The sequence below is a fragment of the Spermophilus citellus genome (assembly GCF_964194105.1).
Source record: "Spermophilus citellus genome assembly, chromosome: 4".
Classification (NCBI taxonomy): Eukaryota; Metazoa; Chordata; class Mammalia; order Rodentia; family Sciuridae; genus Spermophilus; species Spermophilus citellus.
The window spans coordinates 141836886-141857282 of NC_138185.1; the positions used below are offsets into that span (position 1 = coordinate 141836886).

The window sequence follows — 20397 nt, forward strand, 5'->3', positions numbered from 1 at the left end:
CTGGTAGAATCCTATGTGAGAAAATAAGAATATATAAAACCCAGGAAACATCTCAGTGTCTGTGATTCAGGTGGGACAACGAGGAAAACAAGAGAACGGAATTCACACAAATATTGTTATTCTAGTTTCTAGCTGACTTTGGAAATTGGATACTTATATGAATAGACTACATACAGATTTCTCTTTATGAGTATGAGACATGCAAATCATATTAGTGACTCACTTTCTATATTTCACATATGTGAGAAGGGAATGAGCAAGGGCAAACAAAGGCAAAATAGCCTTCTAACCTGTAAGTCACTTATCCCAGGAGATTCTTGAATGATATTAAATAGCAGAAGACACCTAGAAATGAAGAAATGTGTTCCTTAACAGGTAGAGGGACAGTAAAGGCATAATTGCTCAAACAAGGCTCTATCTTGTCAAAGAATAGTCTGCATTACTTTATCCAAGAGGGAGAAGAAGTCCTAATTGAGTGCTACCAACAGAGAATCAAAGAAAGATGCCTTCTAACAACCATATGCTCATTAATGAAACCTTAGTCTTGATCATACAAGCCTTCTCTTCTATAGGGCAAAAAGTATTGATTTAAAAATTCCATTTTAATACTCAAAGGCCTGAGCAAAAGAGAAGCACAATACATGAATGTGTGTGTGTGTGTGTGTGTGTGTGTGTGTGTGTGAGAGAGAGAGAGAGAGAGAGAGAAATGTGTATCAAAAGAAATAAACATGAAATTTGCATAGTATTTTTCATGAATTTTCTATTCATTTTCAATGTTTAAGAAAATTTGTTTATGATAACAGTGAAATTTATAAGATAAAAGGCATAAATAAGATTACAAAGTTAATGTTCAACAAGAGAAACTGGTTTATAACTGGTTAAACTGTGTGCTAAACACTGTAATTGAGACTCCTATTTTCTTGAAACTAAGATGGGATAAACAGGGACTGGGCTTAGCCTCCCATGGATACAACTCAAAACAAAAACGAAACAGATCATACAACAATTTGTAAACACTGGGCATTAAGCAATAAAGGACTGAGATTTGTGAGTGACGGGACACAAAAGCTCCAGTTGACTACTTGGACAGACTTTCTATACTGTGATGCATAAAGGATGAACACAGGTGAAGGCCAGTGTTCTCCCTGAGTTGAGGAGCTATAACTTGAGGAATGGGAAGACCAAGTCACATAGGGTTTGTAGGGCAGAATATCATTAGGAGAGAGCTGCACAGAGAATTCTGGAGACCTGCAATAGGTCTTTCTCCTGGATATGGCAGAATATTGATCAGTACATGTATGTGAAGACATATAGTAGTCCCTCTTTATCTGAAGGGGCCATTTTCTAAGATCCCAGTGGATGCCGAAACCGAAGATAGTACTGAAATATACACATATGCTTTTTCCTTATGCCCTGCAGTAATTCACATAGTACCAGGGCTAATGGCGTTTCATGTTTTAGGACCTGTTGCCTCCTTTATGTTATTACTCTTGTACTCTGGAACCATTATTAAGTAAAATAAAGGTTACTGGATCAAAAGCATTCAGATACAATGACAGTCAATTTGACTGCCCAAAATAGCTACTAAATGATTAACAAACAGGTACTTTATGCAAATATTCTGGACAAATGCATGAGTCACATCCTGGATAGGACAGAGAAGAATGGCATGGAAGTTCATCATGCTATTCAGAACATCATATAATTTAAAACTTATAAATTGATTATTTCTGGTATTTGTTCATTTAATATTTCATACCATGGATATGAAACCCTGGAACGGAAAAACATGAATAAGGGAGGGCTACTGTAGAAAACTTGAATACCATCAACTAATTTAACAGAGTTGACATTTATAGGACATTCCATCCCTCTAAATAAGAATAAATTTTCTTCTTCAGTACATATAGAAAAGACATAACCATAGTGTGGGTCATAAAACAAATTTTAATAAATTTAAGAGGATTCAAATTAGTTTGATTTCAGTGGAATTAAATCAGAAACCAAGAACTAAAAACTATATGAAAAATTTCCAAACATTTGGAAAAAATAACATTTAAAAATGTCTATGAATAAAAAAAAAGACCAAAGGTAGAAAGTACATAGTACCAAATGAAAATAAAGATATAAAGTGTAAAAAACTGAGATGCAGCCATAACAGTCTTCAGAGGTAAATTTATAGCACTAAAAAAAAAATGCCTATGTAAAAAAAAAAAAAAAAAAAAAAAAACCAGGATTCAAATCAGTAACTTCTGCCTTCTACCTTAGAAAACTCACATAAGAAGAATAAGTAAGACTGAAATTAAGGAAAAGAAAGAAAATAATAAAGAATAGACATTAGTGAAAGAGAAAAAATTTCTTCAACAAAAAAACAATCAAAACCTGATTCTTTTAGAAGACAAATAAAATTGCCAAACCTCAGGAATGAGAAAGGCAACACCACAACATATTCTATAGATATTAAAAGACTAATAAGGGAATATTTCGAACAAGCAATACATTCTAGAACTTTGATAACAGGATAAACTTTTTGAAAAACAAAGTATCAAAGTTTGTGTAAAGAAAAAAAAATAGCCAGAATCCTTGTATCAATTAATAAACTGATCTGTAGTTAAAAACCTACCAAAAAAAAAGTACCACTGACCTAGATGGCTTCACTGGGGAATTCTTAAAAAAAAAAACCTCTGTACAAACTTTTTCTGAAAATTAAATAGGAGGAGGGAATACTGCCCAACTCATACATGAGATAAGTAATACTTAAAATACCAAATCAGACAAAGAATGTAGAAGAAAAAAAAACTACAGATACATATTGCATATGAATGCTCATGCAAAATTCTTAACAAATTTTATCAAATCCAACAAAATATAAAAGGATATTGCTTTATGACTAAATGTACTTTATTCCAGGAATGCAAAGTTTAAGTAATGTCAAAAGATCAACCAGTATAATTCACTATACTAAAAACAAGACCAAATAAACAAATATATATGGTCATTCTAATAGATGCAGAGAAGCATTGAAAAAATATCCAACATTCATTTTTAATTAGAAATTCTTAGCAAATTAGGAATAGAAGGGAGGTTCCTCAACCTAATGAAAAATATCTACAAAAATCTGTAGTTAACTCTATTCTTAATGGTAAAAGATCCAATGCTTCCTTCAAAGACCAAGAAAAAAAATGTCTACTCTCACCATTGTTAATTTTTACATAGAAAATTTTAGTCAGTGCAGAGAGGCAATAAATAAAAATTAAAAAATAAAAACTGTTGACAAATGACAGCACTATCTATGTAGATAAATTCTGTGACATTTACCAAAAGGGTGAAATATTAATAAATAAATTTTATAATGTTTTAGAATAAAAGACCTATATACATCTTTTTGTATTCCTCTGTAGTACCAATGTATAATTGAAGAAAGAAATAAAAACTATCATTTCCAGTAGTATCAAGATAAATAAAATACTTCAATTTCAATGTAAGAAGAAAATGTGTGAGAAGATATGTACACTGAAAAGTACAGACTATTTCTGAGAAAAATGTTTAAAGATTTTAAAAAACATTTAAAAATGTTTTCCCAAGTCAAGGAAAAAAATACCATGTTTATGTTTCAGAAGACTGTTAAGGTATCATTTCTTTCTAAATTGATATATAAATCTAATTCAATCCCAATCAAAATTTCAAAAGGCTGTTCCAAGAACTAATAAGCTGCTTCTAAAATTCCTATAATACAAAGGACCTAGAATAGCAAAAAATAGCTGAAAAAAAAAATAAAATTGGAGAATTTATATGCTTTGTTTTCAAAATTATGTCACAATAATTAAGACAACAAGGAGCTAACAGACAAATTCATCCACAGAGGAAAAAGAGAATTCAGAAATAGGCCTATTTGTATATGATCAAAAATGAAATGATAATTTAAATGGGAAAAAAAAGAAGTCTTCTCAAAAAGTGGTGCTGAGGCTCTGGGGTTGTGGCTCAGCGGTAGAGCACTCGCCTAGCATGTGTGAGGCCCTGGGTTTGATCTTCAGCACAACATAAAAATAAATAAATAAAAACAAACAAACAAAAAAAAAAAACAAAAAAAAGTGGTGCTGAAACCTGGATTTATGCATGCTTGAAGGAATTACAATTTATACATCATAGCATATATAAAACTTAACTGAAAATGAATGTCAGTCTTAAAGGTGAAATTCTAAACCTTTTAGAAGAAAATACAGGTAAGAAATCTTTGTGACTTCTTTGTCTCTTAGATACAACACCAAAAGCATAATCTACAAAAGAAAAAATAATATATTGGAATTTACAAATTTTAAAAACTTTTGATCTGTGAAAAACAATTAAGTGAACTGAAAAACAAGCCACAGAATAGGAGAAAAAAATGTGCAAAGCAAGTGTGTGATAAAGGACTTATATCCAGCATATTGAAATAATAAAAACATATTAAAACTCAGTAATAAGAAAGCAACCCAATTATATGGAGTCAATGATTTGAACAGGCACTTCTCCAAAGAAGACAATAGGCATATAAAAAGATTCTCAATATAATTTATCAGTAAAGAAATGCCAATTAAAATGACATTAGGTTATTATTACACAACTATTAGTAAGTGTTAAGTTAAAAAGACTGACCATTATCAACTGATGGGGAAGATGGGAAGAAAATGGACCTATTGTAAACCACTGGTGGGAAAGTATAAGAGAACAACCAATTTGCAAAACACCTAAATCATTTCATAAAAAGGGAAACATATACCTACCATATGTTCCAACCATTTCATTTGTGGATATTTACCCAAAAGTAATTAGACTATATAAAGGCATTGTGACACACACCTGTAATCCCAGTGACAAAAATTCTCCAGTGTACTTTCATTTTGAATTCAGACTGGCATTTAGACAATCCAGTCAGATTTAATGCCTGCACCATATACAAACACCCAAACCAAACAAAAACAAACAAACAAACAAATAAAACAAATCCCGAATTCCATAATTCTGTGGAATTCAAGAACCAAAAATTTGGGGGTTATTGTATTCTAGGTATGTAGGTATACATCACAGGATTTTAGGTTGATTCCACAGATACATAATTTGAATACTCATCGGCTATTGAGAAAGCAAGAGAGAACACCTGGCCATCCTATCCAACAATATGAAGTGAATATTTAAACCTCATAAGCTCTAGAGGTTTTTAGAGTTGGCATAGTGAACCCATTACTGACTTATATATTCCAACAGATTTCTCATCATGACTGACACAAGGCTGCATGATGGAGCACAAAGGGCACAGGTATAGATCTCAGAGTTTAGGTGCTGCCTCTGTAATTTGCTTCCTAGTTCTCACTCTCAACCCCTCAAAGGCAGAAGTCATTTTCCTCTGGATTAAGATAGTACCTGTAAATGTCTGCTAATCTGAACCAATTTTCCTTAATAAACCAATCATTTTTTTCATCAAGACTCTGTTTGGAAGCAGTTAGGCTAGGAATGCTGGGCTAGCTGGAAAACTGAGATTAGATAAGAAAGAAGTTTGCTTCCATGGCAGGTACAGATCAGCGTTATCAACTAAAGTTTTACAAACAAAACAAAAATTCCCAAAGGCCTAGGCCCTACCACATACCAATTAAATCAGTTCTACCAGATAAAGCCCACATCAATGTTATGAAAATGCTCCCCAGTGAAGTTTGAGAATCACTGCTAGACTTCAGGTCATTTTTTCATGAATTTCAATATGATCTTTTTTTTTTTTTTTAAAGAGAGAGTGATAGAGGGAGAGAGTGAGAGAGAATTTTTAATATTTATTTTTTAGTTCTCGGCGGACACAACATCGTTGTTTGTATGTGGTGCTGAGGATCGAACCCGGGCCGCACGCATGCCAGACGAGCGCGCTACCGCTTGAGCCACATCCCCAGCCCCTCAATATGATCTTTATGATTCTAGAATTCGTCTCAGAAATAGACTCTGTAGTTTTTTGGGTTACTGACTCTGCTCCAGACATCACTTTCTGTTAATGGCCTTTTATTCTTTCCTCACCCTATTTGGATGATCATAATGGTATATTTCCATTCTTATGGTAACCACTCAATCCTGTTTTTTGTTGTTGATATTGTTTGAGGTAACATTTCTGAACCATGTTACTTTATCATAGTAAGTGAGCATGAAGAATCATATTTTCAATAATTCTTTGGTACTCACTGTAAATTTGTAAAAAAAAATGGTCAATATATTTCCTTCATAAAAATCTTAAACATGCCTAAAGATAGCAATCAGATACATTTCTAGTCTGAGAAACCAATTCATTAACATTTTCTTATAGTTCTGTTTTTTTTTTTGCCTTTTAAGTCTTTGATTTTTTTGCCTTTGATGGTTTCCCCAAAACCATCTCTTTATTGCAAATACAACTGTAAAGGCCAAAGACAGCATTTCTCTTTTTTATTCAGTTCTGTATCTAAAGTCATCATTGAAAACAATGCAGGATGGCAGAAAATATAAATCCTTACTGGGGAAAGTGGTGTTATTTATATTTCAGATGCAGAAAAATGGTGTTTAACTATTACGAAAAATCATTCTTATGAAAGTACTAAATATGCAGAAAATGTTTCCCTCATTCTCATCAAATATTTTGAGGTTACCAGAGCTAATAGCAGTGTCAAATATTTGTCGGAAACAATGGCACATCAATATCTCACAACCAACTCCATTAGGAGAGATAGAAAAGCAAATTATTATATTTTACCTTTATAAAAGTCCTCTCCAGTGCATTTGCTAATTATTAGTCAATCTGTCTCTTGTTGCTGATGACTACTTGTTAGTATATGGCAGCAGTGCCTTCCAAGGCTGCTGTAATTGAAGGTTGCAAGAGCTTCTATTGCTGAGGCACACACTCCAACTTAAGACAGATGTGATCAGCCTTGTTTTTAACAAGACTGAAATAACTGGAAATCTGTGATTTGGCTAATTGTAGGCTTCCTGAAAGTATCTTAATACAGGAAAAACTTTGGCCATTCTCTGAAAACTGCCTTCCTTAACTCTAACTGCTTGGCAGCCCCATTCTAAATGCCTCTCATCTCAGGTTATCATAGACCAGAGAAAGCAATCACTAGACCATTGAGTAAATAACTGATCTTTAAAAAATACTTAGAGGTAAGAAATGAAGTCAAATCAATTCTTGTGGCAGAAGGTATTAGGTTAGCACTGCCTCTAAGACAGTAGACTCTCTGGAGCCAAAGGTTCAAAACTCTGACAGATGGAACTCAGCTCTTAATTTTTTCAGTAGTACATAAATGTCTTCAAGACCATATTTCCTCTGGTGCTCATTTCTCTCATTATCCTAATACTGGAACAAGAAATGGCTTTGCAAGATATACATACTACCTTCCTTTCACAATGTGCCTTATACCCAGTCAAGAGGGATCTGTACCCTGAATCCAAGTTTTAGAAGGCTCTGCTCTGGTCCCACTCTGGTTGTGGTGAAGAGTCTATGGGGATAAGATAACATGTCTCCCTGATACCTGTTCCCCCAGTCCTTTCTAGGCCACACTCCATTTAGCAAACTTCAGAACTTCCTGACCAAAGAACTCTGAGACCACTCCTAGGGCCTGCAGCCCTCTCTTTCAGGTTCATTCACCTGATAACTAGGCAGGCCAGCAGGGTTTGTGGGAATGTGCATGGAGCTTGGATGTGCAGACTAGTGTGTGCTTGACTCTTTTCTAGGTGGAGTGGAAAGCAGGAAAAGAAGAGTGGTAGGCTGTGCAGTGGAGCCACCTATACCTGCACAACAATAAAAAGTCTGGGATTCTTAGTGCAAATCTGAAGTTCCAAATCTTCATGTAGGATAGAATAAATCTTATTTAATGTCTGTTAAATTGATATATAACTTTAAAAATTTAGACACATGATATTGTCTGGCCTCTGCCCCAGGCCCCTACAGAAATTACAGACTGCTCTCTACTTAGGATTTTCAAGGCATTCCATGTAAATTTCAAACCAGAGAAGTTTGACATTTTGGAAAAGGAAATAATCAACATAAAACTATAAATATTTATGTAAAAACTTTATAAAATGCATTTGTCATTTGGGGACCAGTTATTTTCTATTTTAAAACTTCTCATGTAAATACACTTATGCTACTATTCAAAAAATATATCTGCAAAAACTTTATACACCTAAAAATATGCAAAACTCTTTTAGAAAAATGAACAATTTTTCTCACTGCCCTTTTGAGGGGCATGCCCAAATGGAAAAAAAAATGGCTCTAATAAAGTTTAATGTTACTATGTCTTATATAATCCTTACCAGATGCTTAAAATATTGTTGCCTTTCAAGTGTGAGTAAATTCATTTGTATAGTCATTCATTCACTAAACATCTATGCATTACCAACTATGGGCCAGACATTCTTCCAACTTCTGGCCAAAGATGGATAAAACAAATAGATAATATGGAACTCAATATTGAAGGTAACAAGGAAGCAATTACAATATTTGATAAATGCCATGAAATTATTAGAACACATCAGGGGCAACAAACCCAATCTTGGAATATAGGAAACTTTCCCCAAAAGATTCAGCCAAGTTGAATGCTAAAGTTAACTGAGTAATTTATCTGGCAAAGAAGGCAACTAAAAATATCTAATCAGAAGACTTCTATATTCCATCAGACAGTGATATGGAGGATAAAAAGACAGTGGGAAAACAATTTTTGTTGACTGCTAAGCACTATGAAACTGCTTTATATGCACTAAATAAATGATCTTCACAACAACAGGACAAGGAGAGTACCATTTTTTTGAGTCGAAAACAAGGACTCTGGGAGAGTAGCAAATTGCTCCCAGTGATGGGAACAGAAAGTTGCACAATCTGGATTCAAATCCAGTATTCTTTCCATTACTTTAAGGATAACAAAGATGTAAAGTCAAATTCAAAGAAAAGTTTGTCTCACTCTTTGCAGTCAGTCAGCTCAGATCTTCTTTGAGAGATATATCTACAAACTGCACTCCAGCTCTTAATAGTCACCACTGATAACAATATGCCTGAGTGTGCCCAGAAGAGCAGATGGAGGGTCTGAACTTGTAGTAGCCATTTACATGTTCTCAATGGGTAGTTGTTGGACACCCCATATGAGCTCTGTAGCATTTGGTTCTTTCTTGGTCATTAAAAGTCACTCAGTGTTTTTACTAAATAGACCCATTTTATCTCTAATCACTAAAAGTTAAAGTTTCTTCTGCTTCTCTGAAAGGCCATATGTTAGAAACCATGTATGTAATCTGGCCTTAGATTATAGAATTGGTTTTCTTCGATGTCATTATCTCAAAATTATAAGTTATATCAAGTAATGTAGGTCAAATTGTCAAATAATTCACTTTATGATTACACATGTAGTACGACAAAGTATTTCTGTATTGATTTTCATAAGAAAATACGTTTTCTGGCATCCCTATACAATTTGGAACTATATCCTGTGATCTAATCACTGCTTCCTAGAGTTACACCATTTCTTTTAACTCTGTAGAAGTGGAGACTGAAAAATTTTGAGGAGTTATATAGTTAAGCTTCATACCTGGGATGCAGGTCTGCCTGTGAGAGAAGCAGTTTATGTATCCTAGTCATTATATCTGATTTTGATTGCATTGCAAAATTAAGAACTTTCAAGGTGAACTAGCCAGGGCAAATTTCTAAAGTTAATGATGGACAGACTACATAGAATAATTTGAAATGTAAAATAAAAGGAAAAACTCAGAGGCTTTTATTCAAATAAGCAAACTTGTGCTTTTCTAAATGATTCCAACTACATTCTATTCATTTATTCACAAAAAGTATTATGAAGAGCCTAATGAGAAAAGAGATAAAAAATTGCCAAAGAGGGTTTTATATTTTAGACTAGATGGTAAGGGTTGTCCCTCTGTGGAGTGCAAGCTTGAACAGAGCCTTTAATGTCATGAAATTTATGTGGAGATCTAAGTAAAGAAAATTCCTAGCTAGAAGGATTAGTCAGAGAGTAGAAACAAGGAATAAGGTGCAAGAAAGGCAGTGTGATGGAAGAAGTAAATTAGGAGTAGAGAGAGAAAGTGAAGTATATATGGAGAGAACTGGGGCTGGAAGGGAGAAAGATCATGCAAAAGAGCCCTGAATATCATGGTAAAGAGTCTGGATTTTATTTAAATGAATGGGAAACAACTGGAGAGTTAAGTAGGGAAATGACATTATATGATTTTATATTTTCCAAGACTCGGGTAAGAAAACCTGACCACAGGACTATAAGAATGAACCAAAGGAGATCAGTCTGAAAGCTTTAACAACTGCTCAAGAGGTGACAACAGATGCTGAGGCAACAGCAAGTGAGTCAATAAAAAATGATACAACGTGATATGTGGTAAGATAGAGCTGAAAGAACTTGCTGATAGATCCAGGATAATACTTAGGTTTTTGAGTTAGCTATCTGGGAAAATTGTGGCACCATTAATTGAACTGAGGGGAAATGGGAGAATAACAAGCTAGGGAGAAAAAAAACACCAACAGGTGGGTTTTAAACATGTTAAATATAAGAGATGTATTTGATACCCAAGAAGAGATATTGATTGGACTAAGAAATTTGTACTCAGGGAAAATGTTAGCACTGGGGATAAAAATTAGAAGTACCAACATAAAGATTGTATGTAAAGCCATATGAGCCACTGAAATTTCTAAGGGATCATCTTGGGACTGAGTTTAGATGAAAAAAGAAAAAAGGGTAGACACTGAATTCCAGAGCCCTCTTGCTTACAGACTGGGAAAAGGAAGAAGACTAGCAAAGGAGACTTATTATGCTGCTGGCATGGTGGAAAGAAACTCAGAAGAAAATGATATTATAGAAGCCAAGAAAAAAAAAATGTAATAAAGAAAGAAGGAGTGATATGCTATGTCAATGTTGCTGAAAGCCTGAGATCAGTATACCAATACTTTATGAAAAAAAGTTCTTACAGAAATATTAATATAAAAATTAGAGGCTCTGCATTAATTTAGTTGGAAAAATGAGTTTACAGAAATGCATTATTCTATAAATATTAATTAAACTATCACACAGTAAAATTTAATCTTTAATCTGAAAAGAGTGTGAAAATTGTATAACATTAGTTTTTATGTCAACTACAGCCTTATCACAAGAATAAAACAATTAGCCCAAATCTCAATCAGAAGCTTCCTTGACAGTCTACCTATAGGTGGGAGAGAATTTCTTCCAACTCTGAAGAGTTTTATCAGCTGCTATGTGAGCTGTTGAGGCAAAACAGTAGGATCCTAAACTTTAACAAATGGACTAATACTAAGTTCTCCTGTCAAAATGCTCCCTTGTCTGGTATACATTCAAAGAATATGTTCATGGAATGTTATCAACAGTAGTTTAAGTAAAACATCTTAGAAGGTTAAAAAGTAGAATGAAACAAGATAATATTAAAATCCAATCCAAAGGACACTATTAAATTGTCTATTCCTCAGACTCCCTCCATCTACATCAGGAATCCAGAGGTTTATCACATAAGTGACTAGATTATTTAATATACCTACAAATGGTGAGTGCCAGGAACATAGTAGCCCTCAGTAAAAAGTTGAGTTGTTTTGAAGTTAATACATACTTTTGGAATTTTTAAGTAAGCTCTACTATATAGGATTCAATTTATAACTGTTCCTCAGAAGAGACTTAACCAGTTCCAAAGAGGGGAAAATAGTCTCAAAACATACTGGTTTACTCAATTGCTTTTTTTTTTTTTTAATCCTTTGGCAAACTTACGCAATTTCATTTTCTTGTCATTGATTTCCCTATACTATCAAAAATGATGCTTTCTTTACTATTTCAAACTAATCATAAAATTGCTAAAAAACTAAAATTCAATTTGCCACATTACTGTAAATTTGAATAATGGCTGAATAAAACACGGGAAACGCTGAAGCAGCATTGATTTCTAAAACATCTTGCACTTTCCTCCTCCATCCCTGTAAAGTAAAGCTCGGATGCTACGCACAATTACACAAGAAAATCAAGAAAGCCATTACATTCAGCATTTTGTCATGATCATTGTTACCATGGCAAAAAGTAGGCTTAGTTTAGCACAGCTGCTACAGGCGAGGTCCCCTGGCCTTTTGTAAAGCTGAGTAACAATATAATGCCAAATTCCATAGCCTGCCACTGTTTCTTTTCCAGGACAAGGCTGTTGTCCACAGATGCTACTGTCTCATTCCTTAATGCTCTGGCCCAATGTAATCTTATTTCCATATTGTTCCTGGTGGTCAGTGACCAAAAAACGCAGTTAATCTAGGAAGGTTAACACTTGACATACCTCCTATCCTAAGAGGAAAAAAATGTGGGGTATGACAATTTAGGCCTGCAATAATAGAAAAAAGTGAAGTTTCAATAATTGCTTTATACAGGAAATTAGCACTGTGCTGGAAATATTGCAGGCTTGGGAGTGAGAGAAATAAATGCAAGCCCATGGTAACCAGCTAACTGGAATATTATTTTCTTTCTTTGAGAATCAGCTTAGTTATTTGCAAAATGAGGGAAAAAAACTAACTTCCTTGTGAGGATTAATTGAAACAGTCTGCAGGACCTGGCACATGGTAGGTACTCAATAAAATAGTATTATCCTCACACTAGCTTTCTTAATTGCTCAGATTATCATCTCTTCAAGAATGTTGATAGAAGTTGGTAGATAAACTGTTTTCTACTGTTGGAAGGTAAATTATTTTCATCTTTCATATTTGGATATTTTACAGAGTTGAAGATAAATTATTTTTTATGGTCTCACAGTAAGTACAAATTTCACATCAAAATGATAAAAATCCAGTGTTTATATCATAATGTGCACATCTTGTCATCCATATTTTAAGTGACACCAATGTTATCACCATAAAATAGGGAATAGAGTATATACTAATTGTGACCTTATGCAGAGATTTTTAGTTTTAAAAAATAAAGCAACATTATGAAAGCAGAGAAGTTTCAGTGATCTGAAATGAATACATTAATCAAGACCCTATATTTACTAGGGGAAAAAAAGGCTACTAGCATTTTTACCAGCTAAACAAAATATTTTTTCTAATGAGATTTCAGCTGAGTATCGTTTATCTTAAGAGAAAAATAATGGGACCTTACCTATTCCAGTAGCTCCAGAACTGGTCATGCAGGTAGGCGTGGTGGCTACATTCATCACCAAATGAGGCTTTGCTTTCAATCCAGTGAATTATGTGCCCTTCTACAGCTAAGGGACAAAGCATTACTAATACATAGTGAGGGGAAGGGAAGATTGAAAATTCTGAACTCTGCACAGGCCTCTCTACGCTTCACGTTAATGAGCAGAGGGTTAGCCCTTACCTTCAACTATGGATGTAATTATGAAACAACGCATTGTGCATGTTCATCACAAGGAACATTTATGCTACAGTCACATGCTTTTATTTTCATCACACTCTTTGAAACTCCCTTCCCTAGTTCTGAGACTGCTGTTCTATAACTTGACAAGAGGCATGTCAAGCAGACCAAAGTGAGTCTGGCTATTCAACAGAACTGTTTTAAAAATTCTAAATTTGAAGAAATGAGGTGAAAATGGCAACCCATTTCTTAAATATATGTAAAGTTTTTATGGCACAGATTCCTTCTGAACCTATTATTTTCTGCTACTTCAAAATCATCTTTTCCAACTATTTCACCCATACAGGTAAAGTATTATAAAGCTAATCTTTGGTGACATTTGCTAATCTTAACATATTAGAGGAATGGAAAAACATATCCCCTTTCCCTAAAAACAAACAAATGAGTTTAAGGACTTACCAACTGGAACCTGTAAAATAAAATCTGGTGTTTTGTCATAACCCTTTGCACGAAGCTGATCTTCATCTACAGGAAGAACAAATACTATTACTTACAATAGTATTCCATTAACAAGACACCAACATAATTGCTTTTCTTTCTTAAATATGTGTAAAAATTACTAATGCAGTCATACATATCTTTCTTATGCATGCAATACTATGTCAGAGTAAATGATTTTCTTAATAAACCTGAAGCACAGATACAAAATGCTTCTTTGTTCCTTTTGCATTTTTATGTCTTTATTATAAACATCATTAATCCAAGCTGTCATAGAGCCACATTTTTTTTGTAATTGAAAATACTCAAAACAAAAATATATACTTACCAATTGAAAGAAAAGAATTTCACTACTATGACCATCAGTAATCACTAATGTTATCAGCTAATATTGACAATTTACAACAAGGCCCAAGTACATTGGCCATTACAATTATGAAACAAATACATTCATTAAAGCCGATAAGAAAGTTTTGGTTCAACTAGCAAAACTATTCCTACACACAAGAAAAGGACAATGAGATTACTAGAAAGAATTAATTATCTGCTTAATTCCTCTGGCATGTCACTGTTTTGGGCATTTTATTAGCATTTTACAACAGTATGTAATTTTGAAAAGCAAACAAGCTTTAAGATTTTTTTTCCTAAGTCTGTTCAATTTCTTGATCCTTTGTAAACATCAATGATCCATTCAGAAGGAAGCAGGAAAACAGGAAGCTTGACAAAGTTGAAAAAAACTCACAAGGTGTTTGATTTAAAAAAAAAAAAAAAGATCCTTCAATATTTTCTAAATGCTGTCCTTGACTTCTAATGGCATTACAATGTGATTTCAGAAATGGGGAGTTCTCCATTAGATTTTGGAGTGACCTGGTCATTCAATTCCAGACATGGCTTTCTGTCTTCACCCAACCTCAACTAATGGCCCAACCAAGTAACAAGGAAGGCTGTGTGGTCTCTTAACACCTACTGGGCTGTTGACATTGCCATGCATCCCATTCGCCTTCCTGCATCACCTTTGATTAAAATTAATGGCCCATTCCCAGTGTTGGGTAGCTTATTTCCAATCCATTTGTCAGCCCAAGACAGTGGTTTCATGGCCAATGTTCAGAAACACTGTTTTAGAACACTCTTGTGTATATCTTGAAAGGTCAGCATTTTAAACGTAAATAACCTTTTAATAACAAGACACATATTTAAGTAGATATTAAATTAAATTTTGTTAAAAGTCAAAATCCTTAACTATCCAGATTTTGAAGGACTGATACCAGAATTTGAAACAATTTTCCTTCCTTGAAATATACATATAAAAAAACTGCAAGTAAACTCTTCACATAATAAAACATAAAGTAATATCAATTTTAAAATAAGAGAAACTTGAAACTGGGCTATAGATGAATAAGATTAAAAAAAAATCTGTTCTCTAACTGTACTTTGACCACAACAAGAAGAACATTAATGGAAAAGGCATTTATTAAAATAAGCTCCACTGCCTTGAGCTGATGTTTTAGATAGGTGATGAACAGTTTTAAAAGCTGGGTTGACATTAAAAAAGATAGATTAATATTTTATTAAAACTATCCTAGCTTGATCAACCTTTGCAGATGCTAAAATCTGTTTCAGAAAGAAAAATGATTATGTTTCTGACAGCAGCTCAAAACAAAATTTCAAAGGTCACTAAGCAATCCAAATGTACACAGAGAAATCCCTTTAAAAGCAGATACACACTTCTCTTCACTGCACCAAAATTACTAGTACAATACCTGCAATTTAAACTGCATGACTTGCTTAATGTGAAAACTTAAAAACCCAAGCCCTAAAATCTGAACACAGAACATCAAATGAGCCTGGGGAAATTTTCTATTATTTTGTGGAGAACTTCAAAATACCACTGGTGCATATTCATTCCTCCCCCCTTCCACACACACGTATATACACACACACACATACTTCTTTTCTCCTTCCCTCTCACTTACTCAATATGAGGTTGATCAAACCAATAGTAATTGTACCCAAAGGACAGCATCTAGAAGTCTATGTCATCACCAGTAATATCAGACTTGTATTTTTTATAATAAGAGGTTATTCCAAGCATCTGAAACATTTCTTCCTTTATTTACTAAACTTTCACTTCCTTACATTACCTGTTTCAACCTTCATTGGTTTCTTTCATTTTAGTTTTCCTAAGAAAGGAGGAGGAAACAACTTGGCAAAGTTCAGAGGAGATAACAGAACAAGTACAGGAAGTCTACTTGTGAACAAGTGGCCTTGCTCTCCTGCTCTAGGCCCCAGAAGAAGTTTCTATCACTGATCACGTCTTTGGAAGACTTTTAAGGTCAGCCCCAACAATATGGCCTGCTTTCCTAGCTTCTGCCTTATGCTTCTTTCTTGATTCCTCAGACCCTTAAAGATTTCTTACCAGTAGTTCATTATCCAAACCTTTGGGTATAGATTTTAAACTGGGCTGACATGCCAGGGTCTGACTCTGGGACCTTGAGGTCATGCACCTCAGTGATCAGTTCATGCTACTTCCCTTCATGCTTGTTCTGTTTGCTCCCTGTACGTTGTGCATGGGCCTGCCTTTCATATCCTGCACTTGATGCTGTTTCTCTGAGGACAGGAATCTTTCCTTCTCATTTTTTAACATCCTAGTCTCATCACCAGCATATTCTCTATACACACTTAATGCTGAAAAAGGATAACTGAATAAAATACAAGTATATTAAGAATAACTGTGTTTTCTTCAAAGCTTTCCTAGACTGGCAATAATTTTCCTTCCTATTTAACTCCCTGTGCAGAGATAAAACAGAGAGGGTACCAAATTTGGCCCAAAGTTCATTTTATTTGATAATTCCTGCTGTTATTTTCTATCTTTGGTCCCTAATGTCTGAACTTAAGGTTCACCTCATTTGTAAGGGAGGGGACTGGGTGCCTTTTGTTAACATTGATGGGAATCTCACTTTTATTTATTATTTTTTTTAAAGTCAGTGGGTCATCAACAACATTGGACTTATACATTCCTTAAGGTCTGGGAAGAATTTCTCCACAAAACCCAAGCTGTGTCTGGTGCTATTGCTGGGCCATCTCTTTGGTCACTTTTCCAATTTCTTTTATGTCTACTAATCTGTTCAGATTTTTGTCTCTTCTATAGAAAGTTTCACAATTTATATTTTCTTTGAAAATCATGCATTTCATACAGGTTCTAGTAGTACTTTCATATATATATGAGCTAAGTAATTAGTTTTGATTCTTAGAAATTTCCAACCAGAAATGAGATGTTTAAGTAATCTGTTGTTTTCTTCAAGAAAAAAAGATCATGATTTAGAAAAAACATAAGAATAATATTAGCTAGAATGGGGGGTGATTAGGTCAATAATACAGGAGGGAACTTTTAGTATAATTTCCTCACAAATCAATCTCCAAGTTCTGCATTATACCTTATTCAGTGAATTTAGCAGATATGAAGTAAGGCTCTTCTGGTTTAGGTATATTCTTTTTAAATCCAATATAATTTGTAACTACTAAGCTCATTAATGTCCTAGTTCATGTGTTCACTAATAAAATAAATATAGAATACAATCACTTAAAAGCAGACTTCTTAGTCTCTAGGAAAAAAATGTAGAGTTTTTAGATAATGGCTGTCTCATGAAGCACAGTATTTCTGAGCTAGTTAAGTCTTAGAGTTACTAGCCTAATATTCCGATTTATTCATAATAAACGTGGCCTAAAGAAGTTAAGTTACAAGACCTAGACTTCTCAAACTGTTAAAGATACAGGATAAGAGCCCACGTCAACCAAGCTACTGTTTGTCCTCAGGACCACATACCACTCTTCATTATGGGACATATTTAAATTTGATTATGTATCATACTTATGAAGTATATGAGGATTCTTACTTTCCTCTTGTAAGAACAGTACATACCTGTCAGATATTAGACAATACCTGCTTGAAGAGGAGATGGACCAGATAATCTTGATTTCTAGCACTCCAATGATCCTCTCCCCAATATAACTTAAGAAAAAATTAATATAATTGCATCCAAAGATATAAATTGATGTTAATTTAAAAAATCTTTAAAATTACTATTATTTCAATTGTATAAAAACAACCCAGGTCTTTATTTATTTTTAACTTGTCAGGCCTGTCATTAGGGGTTTGTTTTTAAAAAGGAATTATACATGCAAAAAGAACATTGTGAAAGTTTAATTTCTCTGGCCTTTGAATTACCTCTCCTCGAAATACCCAAAATATCCAAAGCAATTAAGTACTAATTACACAATTTCTTTTTATAAAATAAAGGACTGACTTTGAGTCAGAGAACAAAACACATCTGAAACTAGTTAACATATACTTAAGACTCATAAATAGCATGAAGACTATTAAGAAAAGGTTTTCGTTTATTTAGTTTTATTTAAAAAAATTAAGAAATATCGTTATTCCCAAAGAAACTGCAAAATTTCAGTTCATAACATTTAAAAATGAAAAGTAACATTCTGATGTTCCTTTTCTCTATGAACTTGTCAAAAAGGTATAACATTCTAGATTAAAATATATTGATTAAAAAAATCTTTTTAAGACCTCATGTATCTTTACTAAATTGAGGGAGGGCAAAAAATCACATATTAATACAAATTAAAACTACTGTATATCTTTTTTAACTCTGGTATTTTGTTTTTTAGTGCTATTTTTCTCCAACACTGCCTTAGTCAATATATGGAGCAATCACCATTGTTCATATTTTTTGTCCCCTAAAAGTAATTTTCACAGCTTTTTCTACATAATGTAAGAAATTAGCAAGGCTTCAGTAATAGCTGTTACTATGATATGTAAGCCCCGTGCAAAGGCACACGGAACAGATATATTGCATAGGGGGACTGATAGTGCAGATAAATGAAATCTTAACAGAAACCAAAATTTCATTACCGCCATTAGTTTCAACCTCTTCCCCCAAAGCCTCTTATCAAAGCCACTAATAAGGACTACAACTGACTGGTCTGACCTTGTCCTTTGTTTATGTCTTTAGGGGACAATACTAGGGAAAATTGAAGTGCCCTAAAGATAGGAAACAAATAGGAGGTCAAGAAGCTGGAGCAGTACAGAGAGGCTAGGTATGCTAGTCCCTGCTGCTTGGAACTGTGGAGAGGAAGTGGATGTGAATAATAATGAAAAAGTAAAAAACAAACAAACAAACAAAAAAACAACTTTTCTGTATTACACCATTTCACTCTAAATCCTTTTGGTTTAACACCAAAAATAAAGGGACAAATCAGCATGGTGGAGTAGAAAGATCCAGGATAGGACAGGTTGCTGGAAGGGGCAGTAGCTGTGATGCAAGTTTTTTCTAAATAAAACAAGGAGATCAGACTGAGGATAAGAGCTCTTTCCAGCTCCAAAATTCTGAGGAGGGAGTCAATGTTAGCCTTTGTCTGCCCCAGTTCCACTGAGCTAGTCACTGATGTCAAAACCTTCTTCAGAGCTAGCTCCATCTGTCCTTAACCAATCTCCATGGAGAGAGACATATTAGCAGTTCTGAGACACAAAGAGGATTTTCTACACAGATGGACAGATTCATGTGCACATAGGTAAGTGTGCACATACATGTATAAACAGACCAAGTTCAATAACAGTAAGTGACAGGACCCCAAAGTAATTTGGCTATGGGGAGTGAAGCCCTAAACTGTAGCCAATTCACTGTAGGGAGAGTGAGGTTTTAAATTTTGCTGTCCTATATACAATCCTGCCTGGCACTGCTACCCTACTATTACAATGTGATTCTGGTCAATAATGTGATACAACCACTCAGCTCCAGGAGCACACAGTTAACCTAGACTAGATGATCACAGTCCTCTTGGAGATTTATTATGAGGAAAAAGAGAATTGTCAACTTTTCCCTGGGATCATAAACTGTAAGGATTAAGCAAACTAGCAATAGCCAGTGCCTGAGAACGAAGCCAACACAGAAAAGTGCAGAACCTAAGAAAAAGAAAAGGTATGATATTGACGACATTATTGTATTCTGAATTCTAGACATATCAGAAGCAAATTTCTCTATTTTGGACTTTCCAGGTGTCCAAATCAGTTGAACCAATCAATTGGTGTGTGTGTGTGTGTGTGTGTGTGTGTCTCTGTGTGTGTGTCTGTGTGTGTGTGTGGGGGGAGGCAAGAGGAGGGAGGGGAGGGAGGGAGAGGGAGAAATGGTTTGCCACTTACAACTAAAATGGTTCCAACAAATTATTAGTGATCAGGAAATCAGACGCTTAGCAGACCTAAGTTATCTAACCAAAGCAATGGTGAAGGAAGGGCTGTAGGCCAGGAGCAGGTAGAATACCATTTTAATTGCACATGATAACTTTCCTTCAAAGTTCCAGAGAGCATTTCATCTGCCAGCAGCAACAAGAAGTCTATGGTTCCCAGGGATCTCTCAGTCCCAGGGAGAGGCAATCACAAGTGAAACTGATAAGGAAAATAAGTAAGAGAGTCTCTCACCAAGACAATTTCTTCAGGTGGGAACAACATCCAAATTCCCCATATCTGTGCCCCTATTGCATGTTCTTATTA

The 20397-nt window shown here is 34.4% G+C and overlaps 1 protein-coding gene across 7 annotated transcripts in view; it reads right to left on the bottom strand.

Annotated features, from left to right (window-relative positions):
* The window catches only part of CDIN1 (CDAN1 interacting nuclease 1), a 220911-nt gene that overhangs the window by 86762 nt on the left and 113752 nt on the right, over positions 1-20397 (bottom strand). For 4 of the 7 annotated variants that reach the window (XM_081288684.1, XM_081288681.1, XM_081288682.1 and 1 more), the window contains 2 exons: positions 13803-13868; positions 13128-13233 (listed from right to left, as the gene is read on the bottom strand). The exons of 1 other annotated variant lie outside the window; for it this stretch is intronic. In XM_081288684.1, coding sequence (XP_081144810.1) covers positions 13128-13233; positions 13803-13868 — 172 coding nt within the window. Of the gene's footprint in view, positions 1-290; positions 346-13127; positions 13234-13802; positions 13869-20397 lie in introns of all 7 variants that reach the window. 2 more of the 7 variants (XM_081288683.1, XM_081288679.1) reach the window with 1 other exon arrangement.